A 22,343-nucleotide genomic window follows, 5' to 3' on the forward strand; every position below is an offset into this window, starting at 1 on the left:
GTCCTCATTGACTTGCATTGTGGGTCGTGACTGATCCGTCTTGCTCCGCATCTCATGACTGAAAGAAAACTGCAGCTTGCTGTGGATTTCTCTCCGATATGGGCACGCTTTTTGTAGCATTCCATTCTGTTCAGTTAGGTTTTGTCCCTATTGACGATGAATGGGGACAAGAAGCGTTCTGGTATTGAGACCCTATGACGGATCTCAATACCGGAAAATGTAAACGCTAGTGTGAAAGTAGCCTTAGGTGTTCCACAAGAATTAAAGGAAAATGGAGGTGATATGTCACTTTATTGTTATTATAATCCATTTTTACTGTAACACACCAAAGGTTAACAGCCAAACAAAAACAAACCTCAATAATTATTGTCTTGATTCTTCTGTTTCTGTTTACAGAAAACACCTCATATGTGGTTTGTAAACTGCTGACTGGGGCACACTGCAGGGCTCAGAAGGGAGGGAGTGCCAGATGGGTTTTGGAGGGCAGATTTCACTGGAAGAATATTCAGGCACATGTTGCATTTAAAGCCACACTGATGGACCCCTACAGTGGAAACCCCCTAAAAAAGTGACCCAATTTTGAAACCCCGCCCCCCTCCCCCCTCCCAGAGTATTTCAAGGCGTGTAGTGAGTGCTTTGGTCCAACAGGCAATTTATAGCATTTAGAAACACTTGGCCATGGAAAAGAAAAAATGCATATTTTACAAGAAAGTATTGCTTTAGCCCCATATTTTTCATTTTCACAAGGGTTAACAGGAACAGGTCACAAGGGTTAACAGGAAAAAATGCACCCCACAGTTTGGTTTGCATTTTTTCCTGAATAAGGCAAAACACCCCATATGTGGTCATAAACTGCTTCAGAAGGGAAGGATCAGCATCTGGATTTTTTATTATGGAATTTGCTGAAATAGTTTTTAACCACCTCCCGACCGCCGTACGCGTATATGCGTCCGAGAGGTGGTTGCTTTATTCCTCCTGGACGCATATACGCGTCTTCTCGCGAGACGCGAGATTTCCTGTGAACGCGCGCGCGCTCACAGGAACAGAAGGTAAGCGAGTGGATCTCCAGCCTGCCAGCGGCGATCGTTCGCTGGCAGGCTGGAGATCCGAATTTTTTAACCCCTAACAGGTATATTAGACGCTGTTTTCATAACAGCGTCTAATATACCTCCTACCTGGTCCTCTGGTGGTCCCTTTTGTTAGGATCGACCACCAGAGGACTCAGGTAGGTCAGTACAGTCCCACCAAACACCACACTACACACACCCCCCCCCCCCGTCACTTATTAACCCCTTATAAACCCCTGATCACCCCATATAAACTCCCTGATCACCCCCCTGTCATTGATCACCGCCCTGTCATTGATCACCGCCCTGTCAGGCTCCGTTCAGACGTCCGCATGATTTTTACGGATCCGATCCATGTATCCATGGATCCGTAAAAATCATGCGGACGTCTGAATGGAGCCTTACAGGGGGGTGATCAATGACAGGCGGGTGATCACCCATATACACTCCCTGATCACCCCCTGTCATTGATCACCGCCCTGTCAGGCTCCATTCAGACGTCCGCATGATTTTTACGGATCCGATCCATGTATCCATGGATCCGTAAAAATCATGCGGACGTCTGAATGGAGCCTTACAGGGGGGTGATCGATGACAGGCGGGTGATCACCCATATACACTCCCTGATCACCCCCTGTCATTGATCACCGCCCTGTCAGGCTCCATTCAGACGTCCGCATGATTTTTACGGATCCGATCCATGTATCCATGGATCCGTAAAAATCATGCGGACGTCTGAATGGAGCCTTACAGGGGGGTGATCAATGACAGGCGGGTGATCACCCATATACACTCCCTGATCACCCCCTGTCATTGATCACCCCCCTGTCATTGATCACCCCCCTGTCAGGCTCCATTCAGACGTCCGCATGATTTTTACGGATCCGATCCATGTATCCATGGATCCGTAAAAATCATGCGGACGTCTGAATGGAGCCTTACAGGGGGGGTGATCAGTGACAGGGGGGTGATCACCCTGATTACCCTGATCACCCCCTGTCATTGATAACCCCCCTGTAAGGCTCCATTCAGACGTCCGCATGCGTTCTGTGGATCCGATCCATGTATCCATGGATCCGTAAAAAATCATGCGGATGTCTGAATGGAGCCTTACAGGGGGGGTGATCAGTGACAGGGGGGTGATCACCCTGATTACCCTGATCACCCCCTGTCATTGATAACCCCCCTGTAAGGCTCCATTCAGACGTCCGCATGCGTTCTGTGGATCCGATCCATGTATCCATGGATCCGTAAAAAATCATGCGGATGTCTGAATGGAGCCTTACAGGGGGGGTGATCAGTGACAGGGGGGTGATCACCCTGATTACCCTGATCACCCCCTGTCATTGATAACCCCCCTGTAAGGCTCCATTCAGACGTCCGCATGCGTTTTGTGGATCCGATCCATGTATTCATGGATCCGTAAAAAATCATGCGGATGTCTGAATGGAGCCTTACAGGGGGGGTGATCAGTGACAGGGGGGTGATCACCCTGATTACCCTGATCACCCCCTGTCATTGATAACCCCCCTGTAAGGCTCCATTCAGACGTCCGCATGCGTTCTGTGGATCCGATCCATGGATCCGTAAAAATCATGCGGACGTCTGAATGGAGCCTTACAGGGGGGGTGATCAATGACAGGGGGGTGATCAGGGAGTCTATATGGGTGATCACCCCCCTGTCATTGATCACCCCCCTGTCATTGATCACTCCCCCCCTGGTAAGGCTCCATTCAGCCATTTTTTTTTTGGCACAAGTTAGCGGACATTTTTTGTTTGTTTTTGTTTTTTCTTACAAAGTCTCATATTCCACTAACTTGTGTCAAAAAATAAAATCTCCCATGAACTCGCCATACCCCTCACGGAATCCAAATGCGTAAACATTTTTAGACATTTATATTCCAGACTTCTCACGCTTTAGGGCCCCTAAAAAGCCAGGGCAGTATAAATACCCCACATGTGACCCCATTTCGGAAAGAAGACACCCCAAGGTATTCCGTGAGGGGCATATTGAGTCCATGAAAGATTGAAATTTTTGTCCTAAGTTAGCGGAAAGTGAGACTTTGTGAGAAAAAAAACAAAAAAAATCAATATCCGCTAACTTATGCAAAAAAAAAAAAATTCTAGGAACTCGCCATGCCCCTCATTGAATACCTCGGGGTGTCTTCTTTCCAAAGTGGGGTCACATGTGGGGTATTTATACTGCCCTGGCTTTTTAGGGGCCCGAAAGTGTGAGAAGAAGTCTGGGATCCAAATGTCTAAAAATGCCCTCCTAAAAGGAATTTGGGCCCCTTTGCGCATCTAGGCTGCAAAAAAGTGTCACACATGTGGTATCGCCGTACTCAGGAGAAGTTGGGGAATGTGTTTTGGGGTGTCATTTTACATATACCCATGCTGGGTGAGAAAAATATCTTGGTCAAATGCCAACTTTGTATACAAAAAATGGGAAAAGTTGTCTTTTGCCAAGATATTTCTCTCACCCAGCATGGTTATATGTAAAATGACACCCCAAAACACATTCCCCAACTTCTCCTGAGTACGGCGATACCAGATGTGTCACACTTTTTTGCAGCCAAGGTGGGCAAAGGGGCACCTTTCGGATTTCGCAGGCCATTTTTTACACATTTTGATTGCAAGGTACTTCTTACACATTTGGGCCCCTAAATTGCCAGGGCAGTATAACTACGCCACAAGTGACCCCATTTTGGAAAGAAGACACCCCAAGGTATTCCGTGGGGGGCACGGCGAGTTCCTAGAATTTTTTATTTTTTGTCACAATTTAGCGGAAAATGATGATTTTTCTTTTTTTTTCTTTTTTCCTTACAAAGTCTCATATTCCACTAACTTGCGACAAAAAATAAAAAATTCTAGGAACTCGCCATGCCCCTCACGGAATACCTTGGGGTGTCTTCTTTCCAAAATGGGGTCACTTGTGGCGTAGTTATACTGCCCTGGCAATTTAGGGGCCCAAATGTGTGAGAAGAACTTTGCAATCAAAATGTGTAAAAAATGCCCTGCAAAATCCGAAAGGTGCACTTTGGAATATGTGCCCCTTTGCCCACCTTGGCAGCAAAAAAGTGTGACACATCTGGTATCGCCGTACTCAGGAGAAGTTGGGCAATGTGTTTTGGGGTGTCATTTTACATATACCCATGCTGGGTGAGAGAAATATCTTGGTCAAATGACAACTTTGTATAAAAAAATTGGAAAAGTTGTCTTTTGCCAAGATATTTCTCTCACCCAGCATGGGTATATGTAAAATGACAGCCCAAAACACATTCCCCAACTTCTCCTGAGTACGGCGATACCAGATGTGTGACACTTTTTTGATGCCAAGGTGGGCAAAGGGGCACATATTCCAAAGTGCACCTTTCGGATTTCACCGGTCATTTTTTACAGATTTTGATTACAAAGTACTTCTCACACATTTGGGCCCCTAAATTGCCAGGGCAGTATAACTACGCCACAAGTGACCTCATTTTGGAAAGAAGACACCCCAAGGTATTCCGTGAGGGGCATGGCGAGTTCCTAGAATTTTTTATTTTTTGTCGCAAGTTAGTGGAATATGAGACTTTGTAAGGAAAAAAGAGAAAAAAAAAAAAATCATCATTTTCCGCTAACTTGTGACAAAAAATAAAAAATTCTAGGAACTCGCAGTGCCCCTCACGGAATACCTTAGGGTGTCTTCTTTCCAAAATGGGGTCACTTGTGGCGTAGTTATACTGCCCTGGCAATTTAGGGGCCCAAATGTGTGAGAAGAACTTTGCAATCAAAATGTGTAAAAAATGCCCTGCAAAATCCGAAAGGTGCACTTTGGAATATGTGCCCCTTTGCCCACCTTGGCAGCAAAAAAGTGTGACACATCTGGTATCGCCGTACTCAGGAGAAGTTGGGGAATGTGTTTTGGGGTGTCATTTTACATATACCCATGCTGGGTGAGAGAAATATCTTGGCAAAAGACAACTTTTCCCATATTTTTATACAAAGTTGGCATTTGACCAAGATATTTTTCTCACCCAGCATGGGTATATGTAAAATGACACCCCAAAACACATTCCCCAACTTCTCCTGAGTACGGCGATACCACATGTGTGACACTTTTTTGCTGCCAAGGTGGGCAAAGGGGCGCATATTCCAAAGTGCACCTTTCGGATTTCACCGGTCATTTCTTACACATTTTGATTGCAAAGTTCTTCTCACACATTTGGGCCCCTAAATTGCCAGGGCAGTATAACTACCCCACAAGTGACCCCATTTTGGAAAGAAGACACCCCAAGGTATTCTGTGAGGGGCATGGTGAGTTCCTAGAATTTTTTATTTTTTGTCGCAAGTTAGTGGAATATGAGACTTTGTAAGAAAAAAATACAAATAAAAAAATCATCATCATTTTCCGCTAACTTGTGACAAAAAATAAAAAGTTCTATGAACTCACTATGCCCATCAGCGAATACCTTAGGGTGTCTACTTTCCGAAATGGGGTCATTTGTGGGGTTTTTCTACTGTTTGGGCATTGTAGAACCTCAGGAAACATGACAGGTGCTCAGAAAATCAGAGCCGTTTCAAAAAGCGGAAATTCACATTTTTGTACCATAGTTTGTAAATGCTATAACTTTTACCCAAACCATTTTTTTTTGCCCAAACATTTTTTTTTTATCAAAGACATGTAGAACTATAAATTTAGCGAAAAATTTATATATGGATGTCGTTTTTTTTGCAAAATTTCACAGCTGAAAGTGAAAAATGTCATTTTTTTGCAAAAAAATCGTTACATTTTGATTAATAACAAAAAAAGTAAAAATGTCAGCAGCAATAAAATACCACCAAATGAAAGCTCCATTAGTGAGAAGAAAAGGAGGTAAAATTCATTTGGGTGGTAAGTTGCATGACCGAGCGATAAACGGTGAAAGTAGTGTAGTGCCGAAGTGTAAAAAGTGGCCTGGTCATGAAGGGGGTTTCACCTAGCGGGGCTGAAGTGGTTAAGGGCAATACATTTTTATTTTTTTGTAGACTGAGCTACATGAGGGCTCATTTTGAGCAGGAAAAGCTGTAGTTTTTATTGGTACTATTTTGGGGTACCACATAACTTTTGATCACTTTCTATACCGTTTTTAGGAGATGATGCTGTCGGATTACGTGGTGAGGCATACACCAGCAGCCCAGCCCTTCCTGGACCTAGTACCAGCACTGCCGTACAACCTGGTGAAGTAGCGAGCACCAGAAGGGCAGTTGAAGCTGGTACGGTGGCACGTGCAGTAGTGACCCCGTCGCAGCCACCGCAAAGACGTGCCCGTAGAGCCCCTAGAATCCCAGAGGTGCTGGCAAACCCTGATTGGCAGTCCCCAACTTCCGCCGCACCCGTAGTTTTCCCTTTCACTGCCCAGTCTGGAGTTCGGGTTGAGACAGCTCAGATCGGTTCGGCCCTGGGATTTTTTGAGCTGTTCTTGACTGCGGAGCTTTTAGACTTAGTTGTGGCCGAAACAAACAGATATGCCACACAATTTATAACCGCTAACCCGGGAAGCTCTTATGCCCAGTCTTTCCGGTGGAAACCAGTCCAAGTTTCCGAATTTAAAACTTTTCTGGGCCTCCTCCTCAACATGGGCCTGACAAAAAAACATGAATTGCGGTCATATTGGTCCACGAACCCAATTCATCACATGCCCATGTTCTCTGCTGCTATGTCCAGGACACGATTTGAGACCATCCTGCGTTTCCTGCACTTTAGTGATAACAGCACCTCCCGTCCCAGAGGCCACCCTGCTTTTGACCGGCTCCACAAAATTCGGCCCCTCATAGACCATTTCAACCTGAAATTTGCAGATATTTATACCCCAGAGCAAAACATCTGCATAGACGAGTCCCTAATACATTTTACCGGGCGCCTTGGCTTCAAACAATACATCCCAAGCAAGCGCGCCCGGTATGGGGTCAAATTGTATAAGCTCTGTGAAAGGGCCACAGGCTATACCCACAAATTTCGGGTCTATGAGGGAAAAGATCAGACCCTGGAGCCGGTCGGTTGCCCTGACTACCTGGGGAGCAGTGGGAAGACAGTTTGGGACTTGGTGTCACCCTTATTTGGCAAGGGGTACCATCATTATGTGGACCATTTCTACACAAGTGTGGCCCTCTTTAGGCATTTGTTTCTAGAACGGATTGGCGCCTGTGGTACCGCGCGAACTAGTCGCGCGGGCTTCCCCCAACGGCTCGTTACCACCCGTCTTGCAAGGGGGCAGAGGGCCGCACTGTGTAACGAAGAACTGCTCGCGGTGAAATGGAGAGACAAGCATGACGTTTACATGCTCTCCTCCATTCACGCAGACACGACAATCCAAATTGAGCGAGCAACCCGTGTCATTGAAAAGCCCCTCTCAGTCCACGACTATAACCTCCACATGGGAGGGGTCGACTTCAATGACCAGATGTTGGCTCCGTATTTAGTTTCCCGACGCACCAGACGCTGGTATAAGAAGGTGTCTGTATATTTAATTCAATTGGCTCTGTACAATAGTTTTGTTCTCTACAGTAAGGCTGGGAGAACTGGATCCTTCCTCAAATTTCAGGAAGAGATCATCGCGAACCTCCTGTATCCAGGAGGTTCCGTGGCCCCATCCACCAGTGTAGTTAGCCGTCTACACGAGCGACACTTCCCCAGTGTCGTTGCTGGTACCTCAAACCGACCGCCACCCCGAAAAAAATGTCGTGTCTGTAGCAGGAGTGGAATAAGGCGTGACACCCGCTATTTCTGTCCTGACTGTCCCGACCACCCTGCCCTATGCTTTGGAGAGTGTTTCCGGAAGTACCACTCACAGGTACACTATTAGCATAGGGATCATCTCACCAGGATAGGCACACAGGGCTATTAGGGACCATTCACTCACAGCTGCTGCAAACGTCTCCTTTCACATGGGACAAAGTGCATAACGCACTTCGCCACATCTTTGGGCGATTTGCGCTTTGCACATTGACCCATGGGGAAGGAGAGGTTTGTTCTATAAAGGTAAAAAAAAAACCAAAAAAAAAAACAGGTAAGCAAACAGGTTAATGTTTAGTTCCAAAAGTTAAAGTTACATGTTCTGTTCCAAAGTTAATAAAATTATTGCGTTGTGGCCTGGTTTTTTCTTTTTTTTTTTTTTTTTTTTTTTTTTTTGTCTTTTTACCTTCCAGGTGGACCAACCGATCTACTAGCTGCAGCACCGATGTGCATTCTGACAGAAGCATTGCGCTGCTGTCAGATTACACGCAAGTCGGTGTATGCGGCGCTGCAAGACGGGATTTTCTCCTCTGCAGTGACAGATACGTTTGCCGAGGCATACGAGCTGAGGAGGAGGCGGCGTTCCTATGCTTTGGCAAGCACTTTGTATGTGTATATATATATATATATATATATATATATATATATATATATAAAAAATCCCGGCAATGATTTATTCATCCACATCGATTGATGCGAATGGAGAAATCTGGTTTGCCAGGGCATACGAGCTAAGTGGGTATGGATGTAGGGCGGAGCTCCTATGTCCTGGCAGACGCCTTTTCCCTCCATTTTTTTTTTTGGGCAGAGATTTTTTCATCCACATTGATCGATGCGAATGAAGAAATCTGTGCCGTTCATTTTTTTCTTTCAGCCCAGAGGCTGAACGGAAAAAAAAATCTCATTACCTGTATGCTCAATATAAGGAGAATAGCAGAAACTCCTAATGCTGGCCATACATGTAATGATTGCGGAGACCCTCAAATGCCAGGGCAGTACAAACACCCCACAACTGACCCCATTTTGGAAAGAAGACACCCCAAGGTATTTGCTGAGGGGCATATTGAGTCCATGAAAGATTGAAATTTTTGTCCTAAGTTAGCGGAAAGTGAGACTTTGTGAGAAAAAACTAAAAAAAAATCAATTTCCGCTAACTTATGCGAAAAAATTCTAGGAACTTGCCAGGCCCCTCATTGGATACCTTGGGGTGTCTTCTTTCCAAAGTGGGGTCACATGTGGGGTATTTATACTGCCCTGGCTTTTTAGGGGCCCTAAAGCGTGAGAAGAAGTCTGGGATCCAAATGTCTAAAAATGCCCTCCTAAAAGGAATTTGGGCACCTTTGCGCATCTAGGCTGCAAAAAAGTGTGACACATCTGGTATCGCCGTACTCAGAAGAAGTTGGGGAATGTGTTTTGGGGTGTCATTTTACATATACCCATACTGGGTGAGATAAATATCTTGGTCAAATGCCAACTTTGTATAAAAAAATGGGAAAAGTTGTCTTTTGCCAACATATTTCTCTCACCCAGCATGGGTATATGTAAAATGGCACCCCAAAACACATTCCCCAACTTCTCCTGAGTACGGCGATACCAGATGTGTGACACTTTTTTGATGCCAAGGTGGGCAAAGGGGCACATATTCCAAAGTGCACCTTTCGGATTTTGAAGGCCATTTTTTACACATTTTGATTGCAAAGTACTTCTCACACATATGGGCCCCTAAATTGCCAGGGCAGTATAACTACCCCACAAGTGACCCCATTTTGGAAAGAAGACACCCCAAGGTATTCTGTGAGGGGCATGGTGAGTTCCTAGAATTTTTTATTTTTTGTCGCAAGTTAGTGGAATATGAGACTTTGTAAGAAAAAAAAAAAAAAAAAAAAACATCATCATTTTCCGCTAACTTGTGACAAAAAAAAAATAATTCTAGGAACTCGCAGTGCCCCTCACGGAATACCTTGGGGTGTCTTCTTTCCAAAATGGGGTCACTTGTGGCGTAGTTATACTGCCCTGGCAATTTAGGGGCCCACATGTGTGAGAAGTACTTTGCAATCAAAATGTGTAAAAAATGGCCTGCAAAATCCGAAAGGTGCACTTTGGAATATGTGCCCCTTTGCCCACCTTGGCAGCAAAAAAGTGTGACACATCTGGTATCGCCGTACTCAGGAGAAGTTGGGGAATGTGTTTTGGGGTGTCATTTTACATATACCCATGCTGGGTGAGAAAAATATCTTGGTCAAATGCCAACTTTGTATAAAAAAATGGGAAAAGTTGTAGTTTGCCAAGATATTTTTCTCACCCAGCATGGGTATATGTAAAATGACCCCCCAAAACACATTGCCCAACTTCTTCTGAGTACGGCGATACCAGATGTGTGACACTTTTTTGATGCCAAGGTGGGCAAAGGGGCGCATATTCCAAAGTGCACCTTTCGGATTTCACCGGTCATTTTTTACAGATTTTGATTGCAAAGTACTTCTCACACATATGGGCCCCTAAATTGCCAGGGCAGTATAACTACGCCACAAGTGACCCCATTTTGGAAAGAAGACACCCCAAGGTATTCCGTGAGGGGCATGGCGAGTTCCTAGAATTTTTTATTTTTTGTCGCAAGTTAGTGGAATATGAGACTTTGTAAGGAAAAAAGAGAAAAAAAATAAATCATAATTTTCCGCTAACTTGTGACAAAAAATAAAAAATTCTAGGAACTCGCAGTGCCCCTCACGGAATACCTTGGGATGTCTTCTTTCCAAAATGGGGTCACTTGTGGCGTAGTTATACTGCCCTGGCAATTTAGGGGCCCATATGTGTGAGAAGTACTTTGCAATCAAAATCTGTAAAAAATGACCGGTGAAATCCGAAAGGTGCACTTTGGAATATGTGCCCCTTTGCCCACCTTGGCATCAAAAAAGTGTCACACATGTGGTATCGCCGTACTCAGGAGAAGTTGGGGAATGTGTTTTGGGGTGTCATTTTACATATACCCATGCTGGGTGAGAAAAATATCTTGGTCAAATGCCAACTTTGTATAAAAAAATGGGAAAAGTTGTCTTTTGCCAAGATATTTCTCTCACCCAGCATGGGTATATGTAAAATGACACCCCAAAACACATTCCCCAACTTCTCCTGAGTACGGCGATACCACATGTGTGACACTTTTTTGCTGCCAAGGTGGGCAAAGGGGCGCATATTCCAAAGTGCACCTTTCGGATTTCACCGGTCATTTCTTACACATTTTGATTGCAAAGTTCTTCTCACACATTTGGGCCCCTAAATTGCCAGGGCAGTATAACTACCCCACAAGTGACCCCATTTTGGAAAGAAGACACCCCAAGGTATTCTGTGAGGGGCATGGTGAGTTCCTAGAATTTTTTATTTTTTGTCGCAAGTTAGTGCAATATGAGACTTTGTAAAAAAAAAAAAAAAAAAAAAAAAATCATCATCATTTTCCGCTAACTTGTGACAAAAAATAAAAAGTTCTATGAACTCACTATGCCCATCAGCGAATACCTTAGGGTGTCTACTTTCCGAAATGGGGTCATTTGTGGGGGTTTTCTACTGTCTGGGCATTGTAGAACCTCAGGAATCATGACAGGTGCTCAGAAAATCAGAGCCGTTTCAAAAAGCGGAAATTCACATTTTTGTACCATAGTTTGTAAATGCTATAACTTTTACCCAAACCATTTTTTTTTTTGCCCAAACATTTTTTTTTTATCAAAGACATGTAGAACTATAAATTTAGCGAAAAATTTATATATGGATGTCGTTTTTTTTGCAAAATTTCACAGCTGAAAGTGAAAAATGTCATTTTTTTGCAAAAAAATCGTTACATTTTGATTAATAACAAAAAAAGTAAAAATGTCAGCAGCAATAAAATACCACCAAATGAAAGCTCTATTAGTGAGAAGAAAAGGAGGTCAAATTCATTTGGGTGGTAAGTTGCATGACCGAGCGATAAACGGTGAAAGGAGTGTAGTGCCAAAGTGTAAAAAGTGGCCTGGTCATGAAGGGGGTTTCACCTAGCGGGGCTGAAGTGGTTAAAGGGGTTATCCGAGTTATTTTTTTGTCCTTTCTATCTTCCTAACTAAGCAAATATAACAGCTTTTCAATTCACTCACTTTATCTCCAGTGACTGGTTTCTTAGTTTTCACTGAGGGTCACTTGACCTATTATGTCAGCTTCTCTTCCTGCTCTGATAAAGGTCGTTTACAAGCCTGTAAACGAGATGTCACTGTGCTGGCCACGCCCCCTTCACTGACCGTCTACTCTCTGCTAGGATTCTTAACCCCTTCAGCTGCACAGCTCTGCAGGCAGTGAGGAGACCATTCTGGGCACTGGAGCTGATATACTAGAGAGAGCATTGCACAAGAAGGTAAGGGGAAGATCCTGTGTGTATTAGCAGTGTCATTATACAAGTGGGACTTGTAGTCCTACACATACAACATGCTGCAGAGTCTCCCAGCACTCAGGACAGCTCTTGTAGTCACTCCCTTAGCAGTGTCATTATACAGCTGGGACTTGTAGTCCTACACATACAACATGCAGCTGAGTCTCCCAGCAGGCAGACAGGTCACTCAGGGCAGCTCTTGTAGTCACTCCCTTAGCAGAGCAGGGGAAGGGGCAGAGATTGTTTTTATTGCATGTAAACAAAGGGCCAGAAAAGAACCAGGGAAATGAGGAAAAATTATATATTTTTTTTGCATAAAACTTGGTTAGCTCAGTTAAATATCAGATTTTCAGTGCTATATTTTTTTTCATCACTCGGACAACCCCTTTAAGTAAAGTCAAGGTCTCAAGTCTATTTGGCTTCTCTAAAGACCGTTGGAAGCTCCCATAATCATTTTCAGAAACTGTAATAACAAATCTACAAATGAAATCGGATAAGAAAAAAGGCTATGTATCACTGTCTGGTTTTAGCTGGCAGAAAACATGAAAAGTGACACATTCTCTTTAAGGGGGTTGGCCACTTTATCATAACTTTCACACATGTGCTGTAAATAGCAGTATGACCAACTTGCTCATATAATATTTTCTATCCCTTCTCTCCAAGAATTCTTCTGGGACCAGCGCTGCCACTTGATATAAATACTAGGGGTGCACCGAAATTTCGGCGGCCGAAAATATCGGCCGAGAATGCACCTAATCTGTTTCTGCCGATATTTTTACATATCGGCCGGAAATAGCGGGGAGGGACTGGGAGGAGGAGCTGGGGGCCGGTGCGTTCACTGTGCTCCGGCCCCCAGCTCCAGTAGTTATAAAATGTTGTACAATAAATAAGCATTCTATTCATTTGGCCCCCCTCTGCAGTATTACATTCAATACAGCCACATCCTACTCACAGGGCTGTGCTGGCCGGCCGGGCAGACGAGCGGCAGCGTCACGACTGACGTCACATGCCTGCGCCGCCTCCTTCATTCAGAAAGTAGGCCGGGCACATGACGTCGGTTGTGACGCTGCCGCTCCTCTGCCCGGCCGGCCAGCATTAAGATAACAGCCCTGTGAGTAGGATGTGGCTATATTGAATGTTCTACTGCAGAGGGGGCCTCATGAATAGAATGCTTATTAATTGTACAACATTTTATAACTACTGGAGCTTGGGGCCGGAGCACAGTGAACGCACCGGCCCCCAGCTCCTCCTCCCAGTCCCTCCCCGCTATTTTGAAATATTTTCTATTAATCTATTAATTGTACAATGGGGGCTGTGGATGGCACTGTTATGGGGTGGGGGTCTGTGGATGGCACTGTTATGGGGTGGGTGGGGGTCTGTGGATGGCACTGTTATGGGGTGGGTGGGGGTCTGTGGATGGCACTGTTATGGGGTGGGGGGGTCTGTGGATGGCACTGTTATGAGGTGGGGGGGTCTGTGGATGGCACTGTTATGGGGTGGGGGGTCTTTTAAAAGTATTTGGGCAAAAAGGCAGTTTCGGTTTCGGTCAAGGGGTATCCTGAATTTTCGGTTTCGGTTTCGGACCAGAATTTTCATTTCGGTGCACCCCTAATAAATACATTGTTCTTCACTGCCAACTGGCTGTAACGTGGCCACTGATGGTGGCGCTCTGCATTTAGTGCAGTGCCATACTGAAGGCTGATGAGCTTGTCAATCACTGCATGGTTTAGCATCAAAAGTGTGATGATATCAGCAAATTTGTGTATGCAGTTAACGGGGAATAATATGCAACACGGGAACATACCCTGAAGAATAGCCATTTTGCCTTAGTCTGTTTTATAAAGCTCTAGCTCGTCTATGTACTACTATAACGCTGAAGGTGTACAATTTTAATCTCTTCACCTCTTTGACTCTTCAGGTCTGGACATTTAGATGTTGCAGTTATACTGTTGGAGAACGGTGCCGATGTCAATGCCCAGAATCGTCTAGGAGCCAGTGTCTTGACGGTGGCCTCAAGAGGAGGCCATGCAAGCGTAGTCAAGCTGCTTCTTGAAAGTGGAGCTTTTGTGGACAATTATGACCATTTTGATGTCAACATAGTGAGTAGCAAAGGCCACAGAGAGGACATGCCAGAGATCACTGCCCTGATGACATCTGCCCTGCACGCTCATGAGGCGGTGGTACGGTTACTATTGGACTGGCGAGCTGACGTGAATTATCGTGTATGGACAGGATGGAATCCATTGATGCTGGCAGCCCTTCATGGACGCGTGAGCGTGGCCCAGCTGCTGGTTGATAGAGGTGCTGATCCGGATCAAGTTAACGGTTTAGATAAAACACCTTTTGAAATCGCGCTGAGCTTCAAACACAAAGACATGAAAGATTACCTGGATTCTATAACCACAATTCGACCTAAGACTGGTACGAGGCGGCTCTTCCTCTTCTTATTTGCCTATTGATTTGTGTTGTTTTTTTTCCTATTATATTTTCAACCACAATATTCTCAGCATTCAGCATAGAAAATGCTAATAACAGTGTAAGTCAATAGTGCCGTATCCGGCACCCTTTGACCTACAGTGTTAGGCCTCCTGCACACAACCGTTTTTTCCCCCCGTTTACTGGCCGTTTTTTGCGTTCCGTATACGGACCGTATACGGAACCATTCATTTCAATGGTTCCCCAAAAAAGCGGAATGTACTCCGTATGCATTCCGTTTCCGTATTTACGTTTTTCTGTTCCTTTTAAAGATAGAACATGTCCTATTATTGCCTGCAAATCGCGTTCCGTGGCACCATTCAAGTCAATGGGTCCGCAAAGAAATAGAACACATACGAAAATGCATCCGTATGTCTTCCGTTTCCGTTCTGTTTTTTGCTGAACCATCTTTTGAAAATGTTATGCCTAGCCCAATTTTATCTATGTAATTACTGTATGCTGTATATGCCATACGGTAAAAAGGAACGGAAACACAACAGAAACAAAAAACGGATCCGTGAAAAACGGACCGCAAAACACTGAAAAAGCCATACAGTCGTGTGCAGGAGGCCTTAGTGCCAGATCTGGTTTGTTCACTTTCGATTTAATACAACCACATGCAAATGGAATGGATGCAGCCATTTGTATTAAATCGAACTGAATCATTTTCCTCCGGTTTTGAGATCCTCTGCTGGATCTCAAAACTGGAAAGGAAATCGTATATGTGAAAGTAGCCTTAGTCTGCAGGCTGCTCATTCTTATTTTGTAAACCCTTTCTCAATAGATTGTTCAGGAATCTACAGGGTCATCAGACTAAGGGTCCATTCAAACGTCCGCAAATGGGTCCGCATCCATTCCGCAATATCGGGAACGGGTGTGTACCCATTTGTTCTCAATGAGGCAGAACGGGATGTGGAGAGCACACTATGTGCTCTCCGCATTTCAGGAGCACGGCCCCGAACTTCTGGGCTTCGGCCCCAAACTTCTGGGACGCGGCTCCGCAAAAAAAAAATAGAACAGGTCCGCAATTGCGGACAAGAATAAGGTGTTCTATGGGGGGAGCCGGCCGGGTGTATTGCTTATCCGCAATACACCATGGACGTGTGAATGGACCCTTAGGGTGCATTCACATGACCGTAGGACAGCTGTGCCTGTGTTGCAGACTGTAAACAGCAGCCCGCTAAAAACTGCACTAGCCATATGCACCCCGCAGACTTAAGTGGCTCCGCAATCTGTTTAATGTGGCGAAAGATAGGACATGTTCTATCTTTAGCGGCACGGATGACACAGACCCAGATGTACCCATTCATTGAAGTGAATGGGTCTGCATCCGAGCCGCCAAAAACGGTGGCTCGGATGTGGACCCAAACAACGGTCGCGTGCATGAGGCCTTATTCTGCATATTGGATAATGTAGATCTGTTTTTTACGCTTCATTTCAACTTTGCCTCTTGTTGTTTTTTTTTTGTTTATGATACAGATGAGGAAAAAAGGCGAACTGACGTTTTTCATGCTGTGAAAATGGGTATGTTATTTGTCTGTGCACATTGTAGTGAATTTTCTAGTCTGTGCTATGTGTAAAATGAACAGGAGTCCTGGTGTGTTATATATGTTTGCTTTGTGTCATTTGTGTGTGGGCATCCCTACGAATGGTTAGTATTGCCCTGTATTGTGACTGAAAATCTGTTCTATTCATGTGAATGGGGTTGTTTCAACTAAAATGAGCGCTTGTTGAAATTTAACAACAAACAATCATTTTAGCCGACATATGACATGCCATTATTGTTTGAAACGAAGTCGGCCGTGTTTAACATTTTTGTCCAGTAGTCAGAGGAAAGATCTTTCATCCATCTCGCGATTTTATTGAACAAACTATAGTTTGAACATCTGCAACGGTCAATTTGGACTATAGTGTGTATGGCCCCCTCTGTAAAATGAATGATTACCACATGTTTGTGTTTAACCAAATGACCCCATTTAGTTTATTTCACTTTACTACTCCTAAGGGCTCATGCACACAAATGTATTTTCTTTTTCGTGTCTGTTTTTTTGCGAACCGTATACGGGACCATTCATTTCAAAGGGTCCACAAAAAAAACCAGAAGTTACTCCGTGTGCATTCCGTTTCCGTATGTCTGTATTTCCGTTCTGCAAAAAAGTAGAACATGTCCCATCATTGTCTGCATCACGGACAAGAATAGTACTGTTCTGTTAGGGGCCAGCTGTTCCGTTCCGCAAAATACGGAATGCACACAGACGTCATCCGTAATTTTTTGCGGACCGCAAAATACATACGGTCATGTGCATGAGCCCTAATCCAGATGAAAAATATTTTTTTTTACTGAAAGATATAAATGTATATACAGTGGATCAAGTAGTACATATCAAATATGCTATAGGAAAGTGAGCAATAGTAAATATAAACTCTTAAATGATTTACAGTGCATTTGGAAAGTCTTCGGACCCTTTCACTTTTTTCACATTTTGTTGTGTTGCGGCCTTGTGCTAAAATAAAAAATAAAAAAAGTTCAAGTTTTTCCCCATGATTCTGCACGTCTTACCCTGTATTGACAAAGTCAAAACAATATGTTAAAAAACTTTTCTAACCTATTGAAAATGGAAAAACGAAAATCTTGTATTGACATTAGTATTCAGACCCTTTACTCCGTACTTCCTTGAAGCACTTTTCGCAGCCTCCAGTCTTCTTGCGTATGATGCCACATGGTTTGCACACTTGGATTTTCGGCCATTCTTCCATTCAGAGTGTCTCATGTGCTGTCAGGTTGGATGGGGACTGTCAATTTACAGCCATTTTCTGTCTTTCCAGAGATGTTCGATCGGTTTCAAGTCAGGGTTCTTGGTGGGCCCTCAAGAACATTTACAGTGTTGTCACTAATTCACTCCTGTGTTGTCTTGGCTATGTACTTAACCCAATTCACTACTGGCGCTGGAGTGATGTGTAAACATGGCGCCAGCTCGCACGTGCGGGTGCCATGGCGGCAGATCTCTACTGTTTCAAACAGCAGAGACCTGCGGCTTATTACCGTGACCGGCAATAATGCCGATCACGGTAATTAACCCCTTAGGGACCCATGACGTACTGGTACGGGATGGTTCCCGAGTCCTTAAGGACCCATGACGTATCATTGAGCAGGCAAAATCATTGAGCAGGCACTTCGGCTAAATGCGCGGACAGGTCCCGTGATCCCCCCCCCCACCCCCGTGTCAGACCTGCTGTTTGCGGCTTTTAGCTGGTGCGGCGGCGGGGGGCGGTGGTACCATCGGGTCCCCATGGGGCTGTAGGGGGGACCCGATGGCATGGAAGGCAAGCGCGATGCCTTCCTTAGGCATCTGCGCTGCCTTCCGGTGACGAGTCTGAGATCCAGCCCCCTGGAAAAAACCTCACAGGCTGTGAGTTCTGCGCTGTGATTGGCCAGCGCTACAGCCTAGGAGAAGGAGATGCCCAGCAGAACAAGGGCAGACTCCACCTACTATAACCAAGTCCCCTAAGTCTCTGCCTACTATAACCAAGTCCCCGAACATACCGGAGGACGTAACGGGAGAACGTAGCAGCGCCCAGGGATAATAGTAAGTGCAGCGAGATCCCTGGGCGCCGCTGTATATGTCATGATACTTAGTTCACAATGTTTGGACCGATGAAAGGTCCTCTTTAAGTGTTAATGCTGCAGTTCTTATTTTGGCCACCAGATGGCAGGCCAGGATAAGAAATGAGCAATTTCTAGTGTAACACAAATTAAAAAAAAACAAAAAAACATTATTTATAGGCTCATATATGAGCTACAAAATCATCACAGAAAATAAAATAAAAAAATGTATAAAAAATATAAAAGTTTAAATCACCCCCTCCTTTCCGTATAATAATAACATAAAAAAACTAAATAACAATAAATATAAACATCATGGGTATCATCGTGACTGAAAACGCCGTACTATTAAAATATTTTTTTTTTAAATCCAATACGGCGAATGGCGTAATGGAAAAAAGGATCAAAATGGAGGATTTGCAATTTTTTCATTGCTTCTCTTACCCAAACAAATGTGATCAAAAAGTCACGCACACTCCAAAATGGTCAATAAAAACTACAGATTGTCCCACAAAAAATTAGCCCCCCACGTAGTTCAGTAGACATAAGAAAGTTATGGGGGTCAGAATATAGTGATGTAAAAAAAAAAAAAGATTAGTTAAAATTTATTTTTACACTATTTAAACATAAAAGACCTATGCATATGGGCTATCATTGTAATCGTACTGACCCAGAGAATGAAGGGCATGGGTCAGTTTTGCCGCAAACTAAACGCCGTGGAGACAAAACCCGTAAAACAGAGAAATTGTGATTTTAGTTTTTTCAAATTCCACCCCATTTGGAATTTTTGTTACCACTTCCCACTACATTTTATGCCATAATTAATGGTGACATTAGAAAGTACAACTTGTCCCGCAAAGAAATAAGCCCTCGTATAGCTATGTGACTGGAAATAATAATAAAATAAAATGTAGGAAATAAACTTATGGCTCAAGGAAAATAGAGAAGAAAAATGAAAATGCAAAAATGAAAAAAACCTCAGTTATCCTAAGGGTTAAGGACATTATCTTGTTGGAAGGTAAACCTTCGGCCCAGTCTGCGGTCCAGGGCCTTCTGGATCAGGTTTTCATTAGCATTATCTCAACTCTCAATTCAGCTTTTCCCAGCTGCTGAAAATTGGCCACACAGAATGATGCTGCCACACCATGCTTCACTGTAGGGCTGATACTGAGCAGTGCCAGAATTCTTCCAAGCTTGATGCTTAGAATTGAGAATCTTGTTTCTCACAGTCAGTCCTTCAGGTGCTTTTATGCAAACTTTCATGTATATTTTACTAAGGAGAAGAGTTTGCTTTTGGGAACTTTTAGGCCCCTTTCACACGGGCGAGTATTCCGCGCTGGTGCGATGCGTGAGTTGAATGGACCCGCACTGAATCCTGACCCATTCATTTCTATGGGGCTGTTCACATGAGCGGTGATTTTCACGCATCACTTATGCGTTGCGTGAAAATCGCAGCATGTTCTATATTCTGTGTTTTTCACGTAACGCAGGCCCCATAGAAATGAATGGGGTTGCGTGAAAATCGCAAGCATCCGCAAGCAAGTGCGTTGGGTTCTAGGTGACAGTCTATTCACTGTATTATTTTCCCTTATAACATGGTTATAAGGGAAAATAATAGCATTCTGAATACAGAATGCTTAGTATAATAGTGCTGGAAGGGTTAAAAAAAATAAAAAAGTTAACTCGCCTTATCCTCTTGATCGCGTAGTTCCCGGTCGGTCTCTTCTTTAGCTGTGGGCTAAAGGACCTGTGGTGATGTCAGATCACATGCTCCATCACCATGGTGATGGACCATGTTATTGGAGCATGTGATCTGACATCACCACAGGTCATTTAGCCCACAGCTAAAGAAGAGACCGACCGGGAACTACGCGATCAAGAGGATAAGGGGAGTTAACTTTTTTATTTTTTTTAACCCCTCCAGCACTATTATACTAAGCATTCTGTATTCAGAATGTATTATTTTCCCTTATAACATGGTTATAAGGGAAAATAATAGCAATCTTCAGAACATCAATCCCAAGCCCGAACTACTGTGAAGAAGTTCGGGTTTGGGTACCAAACATGCACGATTTTTCTCACGCGAGTGCAAAACGCATTACAATGTTTTGCACTCGCACAGAAAAATCGCGCATTTTCCCGCAACGCACACTCCTCTTATCCGGGCCAAAAATATGACGCCCGTGTGAAAGAGGCCTTAGTGTACCACAAAGTGTTTGTTTTTTGTATCCTTCAGATCTGTGCCTCCACAAAGTTCTGTCTTTGAGCCCTCCAGGCAGTTCTTTAACTCTTCATGGCTGATATGCATTAACTGTGAGTAAGGATAAGCAAACTTGTGTTTCAAGTTCGGCGTACATGGTTCGGGTTATCTAAGAATTCCCTTATGGATTTCCGCTACCACGGACCATAATTTTTGGTAAGTGGTAGTGGAATCCATAACAGAATTCATAGATAACCCGAACTTTGTACGCAGTACTTAAAACACAAGTTCTCTAATCCCTAGCTGTGAGACCTTATATAGACAGGGCTGTTTCTTTCAAAAACATGTCTAATTAACAGAATTTGCTATAGGTGGAGTACAGTTGATACACCTCACAGAGCTAAATGTCAAGTGTCATAGCAAAGGGTCCGAATACTTAAAGATGTAGCCGAGCTAAAATTTCCATTTCACAGTGTTATCTCGTGACACAAAAAAAGAAAAAAAGTAGCAGCACTTACAACTCTATAACAAAAAGTCTCTATGGTGGTGGTGCCCGCAGTGTTGGATATCACCAAATCATCCAGAATAAATAATGTATTCTGTATCTCGTGACACAAGCCATTGAAATCAATTGAAAAAGTCGATTAACCCTTAGGGTTCTGGTATTTTCTTCGTATCTGTGTTTTCATTTTTCTTCCCTATCTTCCTCGAGCACTAACTTGTTTATTTTTCCAATCACATAGCCTTATGAGGGCTTTTTTTGCGGGATTAGTTGTAATTGTTAATGCCACCATTTAATATGACATACAATGTTGTTGGATGCGGTAAAAAAAAATCCAAATGGGGTGGAATTGGAAAAAAGGAAATGCAATTTCTCCACCGTTTTATGGGTTTTGTCCCATTGTGGCAAAATGCCCTTCATTCTCTGGGTCAGTATTATTACAACGATACCCCATATGTATAGGGTTTTTTGTGTCTAAATAGTGTAAAAATAAATTGAAAAAAAAATAATCTTTTTACATCCCCATATTCTTGTAACATTTTGTTTATTAAATTTTTTTCTTTAAAAAGGTCAAATAAAACGAAACATGCTTTCCCATGATACATAAAAAAAGGCAAATAAGTAAGTTTAGACTTGATTAGGTACGAGTAATAAACCTAAATCAGGAAAAGATTACACCATAATTTTAGGTAAGTTGCGTCGTAACATAGGAAAGACTAACAAAAAATATTAAAAACCAACAACAAAACAACAGTGCAGAAACAACCCTCAAATTTGAGAGGAATAGTAGGAACTGTTCAGCCATTCATCCCATCTATAATGATATGTATGTAGTTTGTCCTGGACCCTAGCAATAGTTTGTTCAAAGGAACACGTGTTATTCACCGCCTGCCAGACCTCTTTTATATGGGGAGTGTCCACCGATTTCCAGTGCCTTGTAATAATCAGTTTCGTGGCCATAACAATGTGTGCAACTATAGATTTGAAATTGTTTGGTATATCCTCAAGTCCTAATAATAGCAGAGCCAACTGGGGGGTAAGGGTGACTTGAAATTTTAGTATATTACGTATAAGAATTTCTGTTGCTCTCCAGAGGGGTTTTATGATGTCGCATTCCCAAAGTGTATGGAGAAGAGTCCCTTTTTTCCCACACTGCCTCCAACACCTATCAGTGGTGTCAGGGAAAATGATATGGAGTTTGCTAGGGGTGTGGTACCATCTCAAATATGTCTTGAAGATTACTTCCTTGTGGTTAGTACTGTGGAAGAATTTATGAATGTTGGCAAAGGAGGTGTGCCATTCAGATAGTTCAATTTTGATTTGTAAATCTTGTTCCCACTTGACTATATGA

General features: G+C 43.5%; 1 protein-coding gene across 2 annotated transcripts in view; it reads left to right on the top strand.

Moving 5' to 3' along the window:
* The window catches only part of ANKS6 (ankyrin repeat and sterile alpha motif domain containing 6), a 150,070-nt gene that overhangs the window by 12,062 nt on the left and 115,665 nt on the right, over positions 1 to 22,343 (top strand). For both annotated transcript variants that reach the window (XM_044293485.1, XM_044293486.1), the window contains exons 2-3: positions 14,130 to 14,632; positions 16,166 to 16,210. In XM_044293485.1, coding sequence (XP_044149420.1) covers positions 14,130 to 14,632; positions 16,166 to 16,210 — 548 coding nt within the window. The remainder of the gene's footprint in view (positions 1 to 14,129; positions 14,633 to 16,165; positions 16,211 to 22,343) is intronic.

Source organism: Bufo gargarizans, chromosome 5, assembly GCF_014858855.1.
Source record: "Bufo gargarizans isolate SCDJY-AF-19 chromosome 5, ASM1485885v1, whole genome shotgun sequence".
NCBI lineage: Eukaryota > Metazoa > Chordata > Amphibia > Anura > Bufonidae > Bufo > Bufo gargarizans.